This window comes from Salmo salar, chromosome 04 (genome assembly GCF_965601325.2).
Source record: "Salmo salar chromosome 04, fSalSal1, whole genome shotgun sequence".
In the NCBI taxonomy this organism is placed as follows: Eukaryota; Metazoa; Chordata; class Actinopteri; order Salmoniformes; family Salmonidae; genus Salmo; species Salmo salar.
Window position 1 is genome coordinate 40,814,869 of NC_138294.1, and position 15,877 is coordinate 40,830,745.

Genomic DNA, 15,877 nt, shown 5'->3' on the forward strand with positions numbered 1-15,877 from the left:
GTTTAATTGCTATATTGTAATTACTTCGCCACCATGGCCTATTTATTGCCTTAACTTACCTCATTTGCACTCACTGTATATAGACTTTTTGTTTTCTTTTGTTCTACTGTATTATTGACTGTATGTTTTGTTTATTCCATGTGTAACTCTGTGTTGTTGTATGTGTCGAATTGCTATGCTTTATCTTGGCCAGGTCGCAGTTGCAAATGAGAACTTGTTCTCAACTAGCCTACCTGGTTAAAAAGGTGAAGATTAAAAAGGTGAAATAAAAAAATAAATAAAATATAAAACTTCTCTTCCTCTACTGCAACCACAGCCTACATAACACACACAGGTACCGGAGGCGGGACAGACAGTTTCCCCGTGATCATTAACTTTGTGACTGACAGGTGCCTGTCCTGTCAATAGATCACTAGGAGATGCATTTTGTTAATTCAAGCGCAGGGATGGGCAACTCCTGTCCTCGGGGGCCGGAGTGGTGTCACACTTTTTTCTCATCCCAAGCAAACACAGCTGATTTAAACTAATTGCATTCTAAACTGAAGATCATGATTAGTTGATTATTGGATTCTGGTTTGTTAGCTGGGGCTGATACCAACCGGGCCCCTAAGGACTGGAGTTGCCAATCCCTGTTCGAGTGGGAGAGGGCTCGGCTAACTTTTTTTCTGACTTGCGAATTGAAAAGTAGCCTAATTAATTTAAGTGGAAAAATAGGCTTTCTGGCTGAAAATGAGTGTGTGACCTGTATAGCAGACAGAAAGCGCTAGTGGAAAACACTCGTTAACACAAATATTAGCATCTTAGTTCTTATTGTGGTACAGCCGCGAGCTGCCCAGTGACACGAGCCTACCAGACGAGCTAAATCGCTTCTATGCTCGCTTCGAGGCAAGCAACACTGAGGCATGCATGAGAGCATCAGCTGTTCCGGACGACTATGTGATCACGCTCTCTGTAGCCGACGTGAGTAAGACCTTTAAACAGGTCAGCATACACAAGGCTGCGGAGCCAGACGGATTACCAGGACATGTGCTCCGGGCATGTGCTGAGCAACTGGCAGGTGTCTTCACTGACATTTTCAACATGTCCCTGATTGAGTCTGTAATATCAACATGCTTCAAGCAGACCACCATAGTCCCTATGCCCAAGAACACAAAGGCAACCTGCCTAAATGACTACAGACCCGTTGCACCCACGTCCGTAGCCATGAAGTGCTTTGAAAGGCTGGTAATGGCTCACATCAACACCAGTATCGCAGAAGCCCTAGACCCACTCCAATTTGCATACCGCCCAAACAGATCCACAGATGATGCAATCTCTATTGCACTCCACACTGCCCTTTCCCACCTGGACAAAAGGAACACCTATGTGAGAATGCTATTCATTGACTACAGCTCAGCGTTCAACACCATAGTGCCCTCAAAGCTCATCACTAAGCTAAGGAACCTGGGACTAAACACCTCCCTCTGCAACTGGATCCTGGACTTCCTGACGGGCCGCCCCCAGGTGGTGAGGGTAGGTAGCAACACATCTGCCACGCTGATCCTCAACACTGGGGCTCCCCAGGGGTGCGTGCTCAGTCCCCTCCTGTACTCCCTGTTCACCCACGACTGCATGTCCAGGCATGACTCCAACACCATCTTTCAGTTTGGAGACGACACAACAGTGGTAGGCCTGATCAACGACGAGACAGCCTATAGGGAGGAGGTCAGAGACCTGGCCGGGTGGTGCCAGAATAACAACCTATCCCTCAACGTAACCAAGACTAAGGAAATGAATGTGGACTACAGGAAAAGGAGCACCGAGCACGTCCCCATTCTCATCGACGGTAGTAGTGGAGCAGGTTGAGAGCTTCAAATTCCTTGGTGTCCACATCAACAACAAACTAGAATGGTCCAAACACACCAAGACAGTCGTGAAGAGGGCACGACAAAGCCTATTCCCCCTCAGGAAACAAAAAAGATTTGGCATGGGTCCTGAGATCCTCAAAAGGTTCTACAGCTGCAACATCGAGAGCATCCTGACCGGTTGTATCACTGCCTGGTACAGCAATTGCTCGGCCTCCGACCGCAATGCACTTCAGAGGGTAGTGCGTAAGGCCCAGTACATCACTGGGGCAAAGCTGCCTGCCATCCCGAACCTCTACACCAGGCGGTGTCAGAGGAAGGCCCTAAAAATTGTCAAAGACCCCAGCCACCCCAGTCATAGACTGTTCTCTCTACTACCGCATGGCAAGCGGTACCGGAGTGCCAAGTCTAGGACCAAAAGGCTTCTCATCAGTTTTTACCCCCAAGGCATTAGACTCCTGAACAGGTAACCAAATGGTTACCGGGACTATTTGCATTGTGTGCCCCCCCAAACCCTCTTTTACGCTGCTGCTACTCTCTGTTTATCTTATATGCATAGTCACTTTAACTATACATTCATGTACATACTACCTCAATTGGCCCGACCAACCAGCGCTCCCGCACATTGGCTAACCGGGCTATCTGCATTGTGTCCCACCACCCGCCAACCCCTCCTTTTACGCTACTGCTACTCTCTGTTCATCATCTATACATAGTCACTTTAACCATACCTACATGTACATACTACCTCAATAAGCCTGACTAACCGGTGTCTGTATATAGCCTTGCTACTCCTATTTTCAAATTTATTTTTACTGTTGTTTTATTTCTTTACTTACACACACACACACACACACACACACACACATACCTTTTTTTCGCACTATTGGTTAGAGCCTGTAAGTAAGCATTTCGTTGTAAGGTCTGCCCCTGTTGTATTCAGCGCAAGTGACAAATAAACTTTGATTTGATGAAAACAAGTGTGAAGTTAGCAGCATTAAGCATTATTATATATGCATTGACCATACATATTGGACTGTACATTCCTACCCAGTGACACCCACAGAACACAACTATGTAGAGTTTACGCATATTAGCGTCTTAGGTCTTATTAGAGAACTTTAGCTGTAGGAAATCAGCTCACTATACAGCCATTTGAACATATATATTTTACTGTACAGCCTAAGCTAGAGATTGCGCACCCATGAAATGGGGAATCAGCCTACTCAGTGATACCCATAGAACACAGCTGTGAAGAGTTTTCTCAAATATTAGCTTCATAGCACTTATTGTGGGACTTTGAAACTGTTGTGAAATGAGTCACATTCAGCTCATAAGTCAGTCTTCAATGTACTGAAAATGCATTTTCCAATGTGCAGCCTTAGGTATGGTTCTTGGATCCATGAAATAGGGTATCAGTCTACTCAGTGACATCCACATATTACAATTCTGAAGAGTTTACACAAATATTAGCATCGTAGCTCATAATAGGGAACTTTAAGTATGGGAAATCACCTCACTATAGACCTACAGCCTATTGCGCGTATTGACATTCATATTGCAATGTAGAACCTTACCTATGGATCTTGGGTCCATGAAATGGAGTATCAGCCTACTGTTCATGCAGGAACCAATGGGGTGCTCGGGGGGATTCATGCAGGTACCAATGTGATGCTCGGGGGGGGTGGGGGGGGGGGATTCAAGAGGAACAAAAGAGAGCTCAATCTCAGTCGTTTAAGTTTTTTTGCAAGGCAAGCATGAGGCCCCAACAGGATTTGTGAAAGTATTTTGTTGGTGATTTCTCTGGTGGTAAGACTATGCATCTGCTTGGTGTATAAACAGTTCACTGTGACTGAGGCCTTGTGTGGAGAACTAAGATGTATTTACTGAGGTTAATCAGAGCAAAAATCTCTTGCCAAGTCCAAACAGTCTTCATAATTACATTTTATAATTAAGCAATAAAGCACGAGGGGGTGTGGTATATGGCCAATATACCACAGCTAAGGGCTGTTCTTATGCATGACCAACGCGGTGTGCCTCGATATAGCCCTTAACAGTGGTATATTGGCCAACGTAATTAGAGCAGTAAAAATAAATGTTTTGTCATACTTGTGATATACGGTCTGATATACCAGGGCTGTCAGCCAATCAGCATTCAGGGCTCGAACCACCCAGTTTATAATTATAGTACCTAATGAATGTGTGTAAAAGTCATGTGCCTTCACGTGCACCAACCCCTTTAGCATTTATCCCACCTTCTGTGTATACACTGTTTGCTCTATGTTAACATTCTGTTCACCCTCAAACTTTTAATATACTGTGCTGGTGTATATGGAATATGTAGGCAACCGGATGTTCTAGAATATATAGGTGTCAAGGCTCAGTAGAAGACCCAGATGCAGACAGTTTCAAAGTAACAAAAGTTTATTACAAAAACAAGGGGGCAGGCAAACGACAGGTCAATGGCAGACAGAGGTCAGTAATCCAGAGCAGAGTCTGAAAGGTACAGAACGGCAGGCAGGCTCAGGGTCAGGGCAGGCAGAGGTCAGTAATCCAGGGTGGTGTGACAAGGTACAGAACGGCAGGCAAGCTCAGGGTCAGGGCAGGCAGAATGGTCAAAACCTGGAAAACTAGAGAAAGACAGGAGCACAGGGAAAAAATTGCTAGTAGGCTTGACGAAACAAACTAACTGGTAGCAGACAAACAGAGAACACAGGTATAAATACACTTGGGATGATGGGGAAGATGGGCGACACCTGGAGGAGAGTGGAAACAAGCACAAAGACAGGTGAAGTAGATCAGGGTGGGAATCATAGGACAGAGAAGGTGAGACGTGTAGCGAGCATTGGTTTGTGTATCGTGGGACTCACAGCATCTTAGAGGTTCAAGAGATACTTTTATTTTTGTGTCTCATTTTTTTGCAGATGCGACCATTACACCATCTAGTGATGCCAAGCCAAAGCAGCTCAATAAGTGTAACCAGCTAGAGCTGAAGGGTCTGGAGTCTATCGCCCCTCTGGTGCGGTCCGTGGAGGAGACCCCAGAGCCCATCGCCACAGAGGTGTGTGGGACCATCCCAACCTGGATCCGAGGCAGCCTCCTCCGCAACGGCCCAGGGAAGTTTGAGTTCGGAAACCAACAGTAAGTCACACCTTTAGTCACATTTTTAGACCTGCAGTCATTGGACCAATAGAATAAAACAAAAATAAGCACAAGTAGGCTACACATTGGAATAATAAGGATGGGGTTCAGAGACACATCAACACATATCCTTTTTAGCATTTCACCACCAAACGGTTTTACAAGTAACAAACAAATATAAGGACGTTGGGCTGTTCCCAGACCTGTTTGTGCTGTCTTGCCAACTCCTGTAGTGCTATGGACAACAACCATAGGAGTTGGCAAGACAATACAAACAGATCTAGAACCACGTTATACGGATGCATGATGACTCCACCTCCACTTTATTCATGACTAATCGAATCTTTCTTCACTGTCCTTTTCTATCCACTAACCCTGAACCTATCCCTAACCTTTAACCCATTAGAGTCTAAGCCATGTCTAGGGGGGGTTGCTACTAAGCTATATGGAATTGTTTTATGACGGTCGTACCAGGATCATTTTGCTATTTGATTTTGAATTTTAAGACTCCTTGAAGACCCCCTATTATTAGCCCATATGAACACATTGAATAACACATTCACTACATGGAACAACACATAGTCCCTATCTGATATTTTATTTACCAAAACCCTTTTTTTTCACTAAACAGACTCCATATATCCTTCCATACATTTTTGGGATGGGTAATTGGGCAAAACAACCGACATATTCATGAGACTCTGACCTTTACATGGATGGATCATATTAGTTTGTTGCCCAAACAGTTCGGACACTATAGACAGAAGTTGGTAGATCAGCTGTACCGACTTCAGACTAGTCCCACATCAGACGAAGTGTAGAGCAAAACAGAGAACACCATAATATTCATAAGAGTCTCATCTTTCCATAGAGGTGTCATACTAGTTTGTAGGCTAAACAATTCGGATGCTACAAACGATTTTGTGAGAACTGATTTTCAGGATGTCTCTTGGTCTGACAAACACTGATCTAGAGCTGTCACCTTTTTATTTTATTTAACCTTTATTTAACTAAGCAGATGTGGTGGATTGAGACGCATCCAATGCAAAAATACTGATGTCTCTAGCTTAAATTGGCAGATTTTTATGGGGATATTTTTATTATGCTAATTAGATTTATGCAGGGGCGCAGACATCAATCTTAGGGGGTTTTAGCACTTTCCCTTGCCCTTACCTATCCCCACTGTCCTTTATTCTTCAGCTACAACCACTGGTTTGATGGGATGGCCATGCTGCACCAGTTTAAGATTGAGGATGGCAAGGTGACCTATAGGAGTCGCTTCCTGCAGAGTGATGCCTACAAGAAGAACAGCGAGAGGGACCGCATCATGGTGTCAGAGTTCGGCACGGTGGCCATGCCTGACCCCTGCAAGAACTTCTTCCTGCGTTTCCTCTCTCGCTTCGAGATGATAGGTGAGTCAGTCACAGAGATAGTGGAGAGTGGGTGGATATAAACCAAGCAGCTTTACGAATGATATTTTGAGCAACACTTTACAGTTGCACTTACACCTAGTAACAGCATTGTCATTATACATTTCATCATAGTTTTGCAATTTCCTCAAAAATTCTAGCTTTTAGACAAAGACATAACTTACTCAGTGTGTTGTTGTACCATTCAGTGTCTATGTCTTCACTCCTAAAGTAAATGTAGGCTATGCATGCATTGCAGCTCAGGGAGATGTCAGGGTCAATGTACAACAAGTACAGGATGCACACACTATGTCTAAACTGAGTTAACTCCACACCAGACTTCAGAAACTAGACCATGTGGATCATGCAGATATTACGTATACTGTCTAGCCTTCCCTCTGAAGCAGATACTTTTATTTAGTCGACAGTTGCCAACCCATCCCTTACAGGATTAATTGACACATTGTTAAACAAACATTATAATGATTCGTACAATTATTCATCTAGTGTTCTGCGCAGTATGCACCGCATATTAAGAAATTAAAATATCAATACATAATAGTAGATACGGTTATCCAAGCAATAACCATTACCCTCAATCAGCAAAAACAAATAAATACAAATAAATGAAATGGAAGAAGTCATTTAAACCCGGTCTGGCCAAAGGCGAGGATTGAAGTGTGAAAGGTAGGCCTACCTACATGCAAACAATCTATACATATGTGCTCTTTTATGTCTGGAGTTAAGAATTACATGACAGATAGAACACAATGTATATCTACTGATGGTGTTAAATCAGGTTTCCTTTACATTAAGAATATCGACATGTCTGTCAATTTTTTTAACTGCACTTGTATGCCGATGATACTGTTGTGAATGCCTTCGCCCCCACGGTTGACCAGGCTCTATCTGAACTACAAAAATTCTGCCTTCATTGTATTGAAGAATAACATTATTGACCTGAAGATAGCACTGAATGCAGGTAACACTAAGTATATGTTGTTCATATTGATCGTGACTGTGCTATAAATAGCTGGTCATTTGCATAGTTAAAAAGCATATTGATGAGTTAGTTAAGAAAGTGGTGAAGAAAAGTGCTTCTTCTATAGAAATAGGTCCTGCTTCTCACTAAATAGTAGAAAGCAGATTATTCAGTCAACGTTCCTATCGGTCCTAGACTATGGCGACATTATCTATATGAACGCAGCTGCCACTTCATTAAAGCTGTTAGATGCAGTTTATCATAGCGGACTGCGCTTTATTACGGGTGACAATTTTGGTTGGTCCTCTTTGATGTCACGTAGGTTGATACATTGCTATGTTTTCATTTATAAAGCACTTTTACAAAAAGTCCCACATCAGTACTAAACTTTAGACATACGAGTTACCACACCCGGTCTCAGGGATGGCTTACTCTGGAAATTAATTTGAGTTATGTAGATCAGTTTTTAGATTCCTTGTACATTATTTGTCGAACAATCTTCAAAATGGTACCTCTATGACAATCCAGAAAGCTGATTGAAGACCTTATTACTGATGAATGTATTTGTTTTTATGACTTTGTTTCTTTTTTTCTGCTTGCATTTTGTATATATTATATTTTGATGTGTGTATTTTATATAATTTATGTAATTCAGGGCTATATAATAATGGACTGCCGTTTATCTTTGCTTATTCGAGCTGTTATTGCCATAATATGGATTTGGTCTTTTACCAAATAGGGCCATCTTCTGTATACCAACCCTACCTTGTCACAACACTACTCATTGGCACAAACGCACTAAAAAGGAAAGAAATTCCACAAATTAACTTTTAACAAGGACACATGTTATTTAAAATGCAATCCAGGCAACTACCTCATGAAGTTGGTTGAGAGAATACCAAGAGTGTGCAAAGCTGTCATCAAGGCAAAGGGTGGCTACTTTGAAGAATCTCAAATATAAAATATACTTTAATTTGTTTAACATGTTTTTGGTTACTACATGATTCCATACGCTTTATTTAATAGTTTTGATGTCTTCACTATCATTCTACAATGTAGAAAATAGTAAAAATAAAGAAAAACCCTTGAATGAGTGGGTGTGTCCAAACTTTTGACGTGTACTCATACATACATACATACATACATACATACATACATACATACATACATACATACATACATACATACATACATACATACATATAAACTCAGCAAAAAAAGAAACATCCCTTTTTCAGGACCCTGTCTTTCAAAGATAATTCGTAAAAATTCAAATAACTTCACAGATCTTCATTGTAAAGGGTTTAAAGACTGTTTCCCATGCTTTGTCACACCCTGATCGTAGAGAGCCTTTTTATTTCTCTATTTGGTTAGGTCAGGGTGTGATTTGGGTGGGTATTCTAGATTATGTAAACATCTCACAGAAAGAACTGGCAAATCTGGTGCAGTCCATGAGGAGAAGATGCACTGCAGGACTTAATACAGGTGGTGGCCACACCAGATACTGACTGTTACTTTTGATTTTGACCCCCACCTTTGTTCAGGGACACATTATTCCATTTCTGTTGGTCACATGTCTGTGGAACTTGTTCAGTTTATGTCTCAGGTGTTGAATCTTGATATGTTCATACAAATATTTACACATGTTAAGTTTGCTGAAAATAAATGCAGTTGACAGTGCGAAGACGTACATTTTTTTGCTGAGTTTATATACAGTTGAATTCGGAGGTTTACATACACTTAGGTTGGAGTCATTAAAACTCGTTTTTCAACCACTCCACACATTTCTTGTTAACAAACTACAGTTTTGGCAAGTCGGTTCGGACATCACTTTGTGCATGACACAAGTCATTTTTCCAACAATTGTTTACAGACAGATTATTTCACTTAGAACTCACTGTATCACAATTCTAGTGGGTCAGAAATTTACATACACTAAGTTGACTGTGCCTTTAAACAGCTTGGAAAATTCCAGAAAATGATGTCATGGCTTTAGAAGCTTCTGATAGGCTTACTGACATAATTTGAGTCAATTGGAGGTGTACCTGTGGATGTATTTCAAGGCCTACCTTCAAACTCAGTGCCTCTTTGCTTGACCACATGGGAAAATCAAAAGAAATCGGCCAAGACCTCCACAAGACCTCCCCAAGTCTGATTCATCCTTGGGAGCAATTTCCATATGCCTGAAGGTACCACGTTTATCTGTACAAACAATAGTACGCAAGTATAAACACCATGGGACCACACAGCGTCATACTGCTCAGGAAGGAGACGTGTTCTGTCTCCTAGAGATGAATGTTCTTTGGTGAGAAAAGTGCAAATCAATCCCAGAACAACAGCAAAGGACTTTGTAAAGATGCTGGAGGAAACCGGTACAAAAGTATCTATATCCACAGTAAAATGAGTCCTATATCGACATAACCTGAAAGACCGCTCAGCAAGGAAGAAGCCACTGCTCCAAAACTGCCATAAAAAAGCCAGAATACGGTTTGCAACTGCTCATGGGGACAAAGATCGTGCTTTTTGGAGAAATGTCTTCTGGTCTGATGAAACAAAAATAGAACTGTTTGGCCATAATGACCATCGCTATGTTTGGAGGACAAAAAGGGAGGCTTGCAAGCCCAAGAACACCATCCCAACCGTGAAGCACGGGGGTGGCAGCATCATGTTGTGGGGGTGCTTTGCTGCAGGAGGGACTGGTGCACTTCACAAAACAGATGGCATCATGAGGAAGAAAAATAATGTGGATATATTGAAGCAACATCTCAAGACATCAGTCAGGAAGTTAAAGCTTGGTCGCAAATGGGTCTTCCAAATGGACAATGACCCCAAACATACTTCCAAAGTTGTGGCAAAATGACTTAAGGACAACAAAGTCAAGGTATTGGAGTGGCCAGCACAAAGCCCTGACCTCAACCCTACATACATTTTTTGGGCAGAACTGAAAAAGCGTGTACGAGCAAGGAAGCCTACAAACCTGACTCAGTTACACCAGCTCTGTCAGGAGGAATGGTCCAAAATTCACCCAACTTATTGTGGGAAGCTTGTGGAAGGCTACCCAAAACATTTGACTCAAGTTTAACAATTTAAAGGCAATGCTACCAAATACTAATTGAGAGTATGTAAACTTCTGACCCATTGGGAATGTGATGAAATAAAGAAAATCTGAAATAAATCATTCTCTCTGCTATTATTCTGACATTTCACATTCTTAAAATAAAGTGGTGATCCTAACTGACCTAAAACAGGGGATTTTTACTAGGATTAGATGACAGGAATTGTGAAAAACTGAGTTTAAATGTATTTGGCTAAGGTGTATGTAAACTTCCAGATTCAACTGTCTATATACATATACATACAGTACATACATTCATGCATATACATATCTTTAAAAAAAATCCTTTATTATTTTCCACTAACCCTACCACCCCTCCCCTAATTGGACTAAACTAATGACCAACAACAATTACGCTTCTACTTCCAGCATACCATATATCTTTTACAGACACAATCTGTTTTACAATAGTTATATTTTGTTTGTTTTTAGTCTTGTCCTTCCTCTATCCTCAACCTCTCTAATCTATTTCTGATGTCCATCCAGTTTGATTATTATTTGGCATATATTTTTAACTGTGTTGTTTCACAAAAGGTCTGAACTTATATACATTTTACGGACACAGTATATTTTACACGAGTTCTTGTTGTTATTAGTACCACCCTTCAGCTCCATTCAACCCCTCCCATCTATCTCTTATTAACACCATCCATTTCGGATTTCTATATGCCATATATTTTTCAACTGTGCTGTGATGTTTCACAAAATATCTGAACCAAAATATCTGAACCTTTATTACAGATTGTAATTAAAGATAAACATTATTGCTAAAATTATTATTATATTATTGATCGATTGACTATGACTTTTCAAATCACCCAGTAGTGCTACAATATCTGCAGAGTTGGCTCCAAGTAAATGTTGCAATTCTTCAGCCATTCCTGGACCTGTGACCAAAAACAAGCCACATCAAATCAAATGTTATTGGTCACAAACACATGGTTAGCAGATGTTAATGTGAGTGTAGCGAAATGCTTGTGCTTCTAGTTCCGACCATGCAGTAATATCTAACAAGTAATCTAACAATTTCACAACAACTACCTTATACACACAAGTGTAAAGGAATGAATAAGAATATGTCCATATAAATATATGGATGAGCGATGGCAGAATGGGATAGGCAAGATGCAGTAGATGGTATAGAGTACAGTATATACATATGAGATGAGTAATGTAGGGTATGTAAACATTATACAAAGTGGCATTGCTTAAAGTGACTAGTGATACATTTATTACATCCAATTTTTAATTATTAAAGTGGATAGAGATTTGAGTCAGTATGTTGTCAGCAGTCACTCAATGTTAGTGATGGCTGTTTACCAGTCTGATGGCCTTGAAATAGAAACTGTTTTTCAGTCTCTCGGTCCCAGCTTTGATGTACCTGTACTGGCCTCACCTTCTGGATGATAGCTGGGTGAACAGGCAGTGGCTCGGGTGGTTGTTGTCCTTGATGATCTTTTTGGCCTTCCTGTGACATCGGGTGGTGTAGGTGTCATGGAGGGCAGGTAGTTTGCCCTCGGTGATGTGTTGTGCAGACCTCACTACCATCTGGAGAGCCTTGTGGTTGTGGGTGGAGCAGTTGCCGTACCAGGTGGTGATACAGCCCGACAGGATGCTCTCGATTGTGCATCTGTAAAAGTTTGTGAGTGTTTTTGGAGACAAGCCACATTTCTTCAGCCTCCTGAGGTTGAAGAGGCGCTGTTGCGTGTGGGTGGACCATTTCTGTGTGGGTGGACCATTTCAGTTTGTCCGTGATGTATATGCCGAGGAACTTAACTTTCCACCTTCTCCACTACTGTCCCGTTGATGTGGATAGGTGGGTGCTCCCTCTGCTGATTCCTGAAGTCCACGATCATCTCCTTTGTTTTGTTGACGTTGAGTGTGAGGTTTCCTGACACCACACTCTGAGGGCCCTCACCTCCTCCCTGTAGGCCGTCTCATCGTTGTTGGTAATCAGGCCTACCACTGTAGTGTCGTCTGCAAACTTGATGATTGAGTTGGAGGCGTGCATGGCCACGCAGTCATGGGTGAACAGGGAGTACAGGAGAGGGCTGAGAATGCACCCTTATGGGGCCCCAGTGTTGAGGATCAGCGGAGTGAAGATGTTGTATCATTCCCTCACCACCTGGGGGCGGCCCGTCAGAAAGTCCAGGACCCAGTTGCACAGGGTGGAGTGGAGTTTGGAGGGTACTATGGTGTTAAATGCTGAGCTGTAGTCGATGAACAGCATTCTTACATACGTATTCCTCTTGTCCAGATGGGTTAGGGCAGTGTGCAGTGTGATTGCGATTGCGTCGTCTGTGGACCTATTGGGGCGGTACGCAAATTGTAGTGGGTCTAGAGTGTCAGGTAGGGTGGAGGTGATATGATCCTTGACTAGTCTCTCAACGCACTTCATGATGACCAAAGTGAGTGCTACAGGGCGATAGTCATTTAGCTCAATTACCTTAGCTTTCTTGGGAACAGGAATGGTGGCCCTCTTGAAGCATGTGGGAACAGCAGACTGGGATAGGGATTGATTGAATATGTCCGTAAACACACCAGCCAGCTGGTCTGCGCATGCTCTGAGGAAGTGGCTAGGGATGCCGTTTGTTCCGGCAGCCGTGTGAGGGTTAACACGTTTAAATGTTTTACTCACGTTGGCTGCGGTGAAGGAGAGTCCGCAGGTTTTGGTAGCGGGCCATGTCGGTGCCACTGTATTGTCCTCAAAGCGAGCAAAGAAGTTGTTTAGTTTGTCTGGGAGCAAGACATCGGGATTCGCGACGGGGCTGGTTTGGACATTACTAAAATAAATGATCTAACGACTCTGTCTATTCGCAGCAAGAATCACTCTATAGATGGTAAGGTTGTATCCCTCATATATATATATATAACATTCAATTGTTTGCAAGAATTTTGTATAATAATTTACATTGAATTCTCAGTTTTGAATCCGGTGTTGTTTTGCGTATCAGTTCTTAAACCATGTGCCATGAAATCGGTACATCGAAAATATCTTCCCAACTATTTTGCAATCTATATGTCACAGCTGTACATTTGTTTTATCCTTAAATTGAACTGGTATACTTTTTTATATATCACAATTTTCTTGAACCAATTTTGTTCTTTAATGCAGGGCCGAAAGACAAGTTCTTTACTTTTCCCCCCTTCCACTTGCCTCTTTCATTTTTGTCATTTTTTTTTGCCATTTTTGGTTGTGATTTTGGGTAGAGCAAACATTTCCATATATTTTTGTTGGCTGCATGTGTGACATAACTCCACCAGTCCTATTTATGATATAATTTACAAGAAGAAGAAGCTGGATATGGAGGTCCTGGGCTGGCATGGCTGACATGGTTACACGTGGTCTGCGATTGTGAGGCCAGTTGGACCTAAATTCTCTCAAACAACGTTGGAGGTGACTTATGGTAGAGAAATGAACATTCAGTTTTCTGGCAACAGCTCTGGTGGACATTCCTGCAGTGAGCATGCCAATTGCACAAAACTTGAAACATCTGTGGCATTGTGTTGTGTGACAAAATTGCACATTTTAGAGTGGCCTTTTATTGTCCCCAGCATAAGGTGCACCTGTGTAATGATTATACTGTTTAATCAGCTTCTTAATATGCCACACCTGTCAGGTGAATGTATTATCTTGGCAAAGGAGAAATGCTCACTAACAGCAATGTGAACATATCTGTGCATAACATTTGAGAGAAATAAGCTATTTGTGCATATGGAACCGTTCTGGGATCTTTTATTTCAGCTCATGAAACATGGGACCAAAACTTTACATGTTGTGTTTATATTTTTGTTCAGTATATATATCTGCCATTTCCATTACACAAGTCACAATTATATTTTCTGTGACATTGCATTGAATAAACCTGGAGCAATGTAAAGCTGCCTATTGTCAATGTTGCAGTGCCATTTCATGGTGTAATCTTAAAATTATCCCTGTGGAGATTAAGTCAGTTCCAGTGTGGTTTGTAGATTCTGCTGATCTTTTCTGTTTAATAACAGTGAGGAATGTGACAAAGGACTTTATTCAAGATCTGGTTTTTATAAGACTATTTCAGAGAAAGTAAACTCAATGCAATGAGATGTGCCTCTTCAAACTAACTCAAGCTGGTCTAATGCCCGGGAAACTATGTTGAGGCCTCAGGGGCTTGGCTACAGTCAAAGGTTATGTAACATTTAAACAGGGGGATTGGAGGAAAGAAAGGAGGCTTTTCCTCTCAAGGGTTTGCAAGCCGCAACAGGAGTCTTTGCAAGCAACACAACATCGCAAGAAATATAACTTTGCCAGAAATGACTGTTTGCATGCAACTTTAAACTTGAATTGACCATGCAAGCCATGCACAGGCTATAATCATTTACCAAGGTTTATAAAGAGCTTGTCCAAAAATCTAATAAGTTATTCACCCATTCCTTTTGTGCACGTCTAAATCAGAAAATAAAATTAAGAAATATCAACAGCAACAAGATGCAGTTGCCCCCATCGAAATAGAATGATATATATTTCTGTTCTCTCCCTGCAGAGGCAACAGACAATGCCAGTGTTAGCTTTGTAAAGTACAAGGGAGACTGCTTTGTCAGCACTGAGACCAACTACATGTACAGGGTGGACCCAGAGAGCCTGGAGACACAGAATAAGGTGCAGTGATGCCATAAGAGAAGACAGCCAAAGAAACAATGAGCTCAGTGAGCAGACACATTTTACAATCATACCCTTGCACAAATGTACTGACTTATGTAAATGATGCCCTGTTTGAAATATACATTGATTGTTAGTGCCCAGACACCTGACATATTGGTATCTGCTGTGTACTTTATCTGACCTGTTCTACTACAGGTGGACTGGACAAAGTTTATTGCTGTGAATATGGCCACTGCGCATCCCCACACTGAACCAGACGGCACTACATACAACATGGGCAACTCTTATGGCAGAAAAGGTCAGTCTACATAGAAGCTCCACATGCTCCTAATTTGAAAAATGTAGGAGCATCATGGAAAATCATATTAAATGGTAAGAATTGCCAGCAATTACAAATTATAGGGTTAAGGAGCACCATGAAATGGTATTTTTGAGATTGAGATGTAGCCTACATATATATAATCTCCTAGAGAAGCTCTCCCTTTTCTCTACCGATAAAACTGGCTTCTAGCAAACAGGTGTGGCCAATTTGCCGCAAGCTCATATTTTCACATGCAAATGAGTTAAAATTACTGCCAAAGTTTGCATAATTTGTGGCAACTTGTCAACTTCTGGCAAACAATTCTGGGAAAATTGTGGCCAACATTCTGTTAACTGCAAACTCAGTGACAATATGAACATGAGTTTAGGTTTTTGGTTACTGTGTGATAACATTGACATCTACATAAGCCAAACAACTTTAAATGA

The 15,877-nt window shown here is 41.6% G+C and overlaps 1 protein-coding gene across 5 annotated transcripts in view; it reads left to right on the forward strand.

Annotated features, from left to right (window-relative positions):
- Nucleotides 1-15,877, forward strand: part of bco2a (beta-carotene oxygenase 2a) — a 124,490-nt gene that overhangs the window by 20,141 nt on the left and 88,472 nt on the right. For 4 of the 5 annotated variants that reach the window (XM_014195691.3, XM_014195692.3, XM_014195690.3 and 1 more), the window contains 4 exon segments: nt 4,769-4,985; nt 6,186-6,397; nt 15,012-15,127; nt 15,326-15,428. In XM_014195691.3, coding sequence (XP_014051166.1) covers nt 4,769-4,985; nt 6,186-6,397; nt 15,012-15,127; nt 15,326-15,428 — 648 coding nt within the window. 5 annotated transcript variants of the gene reach the window in all.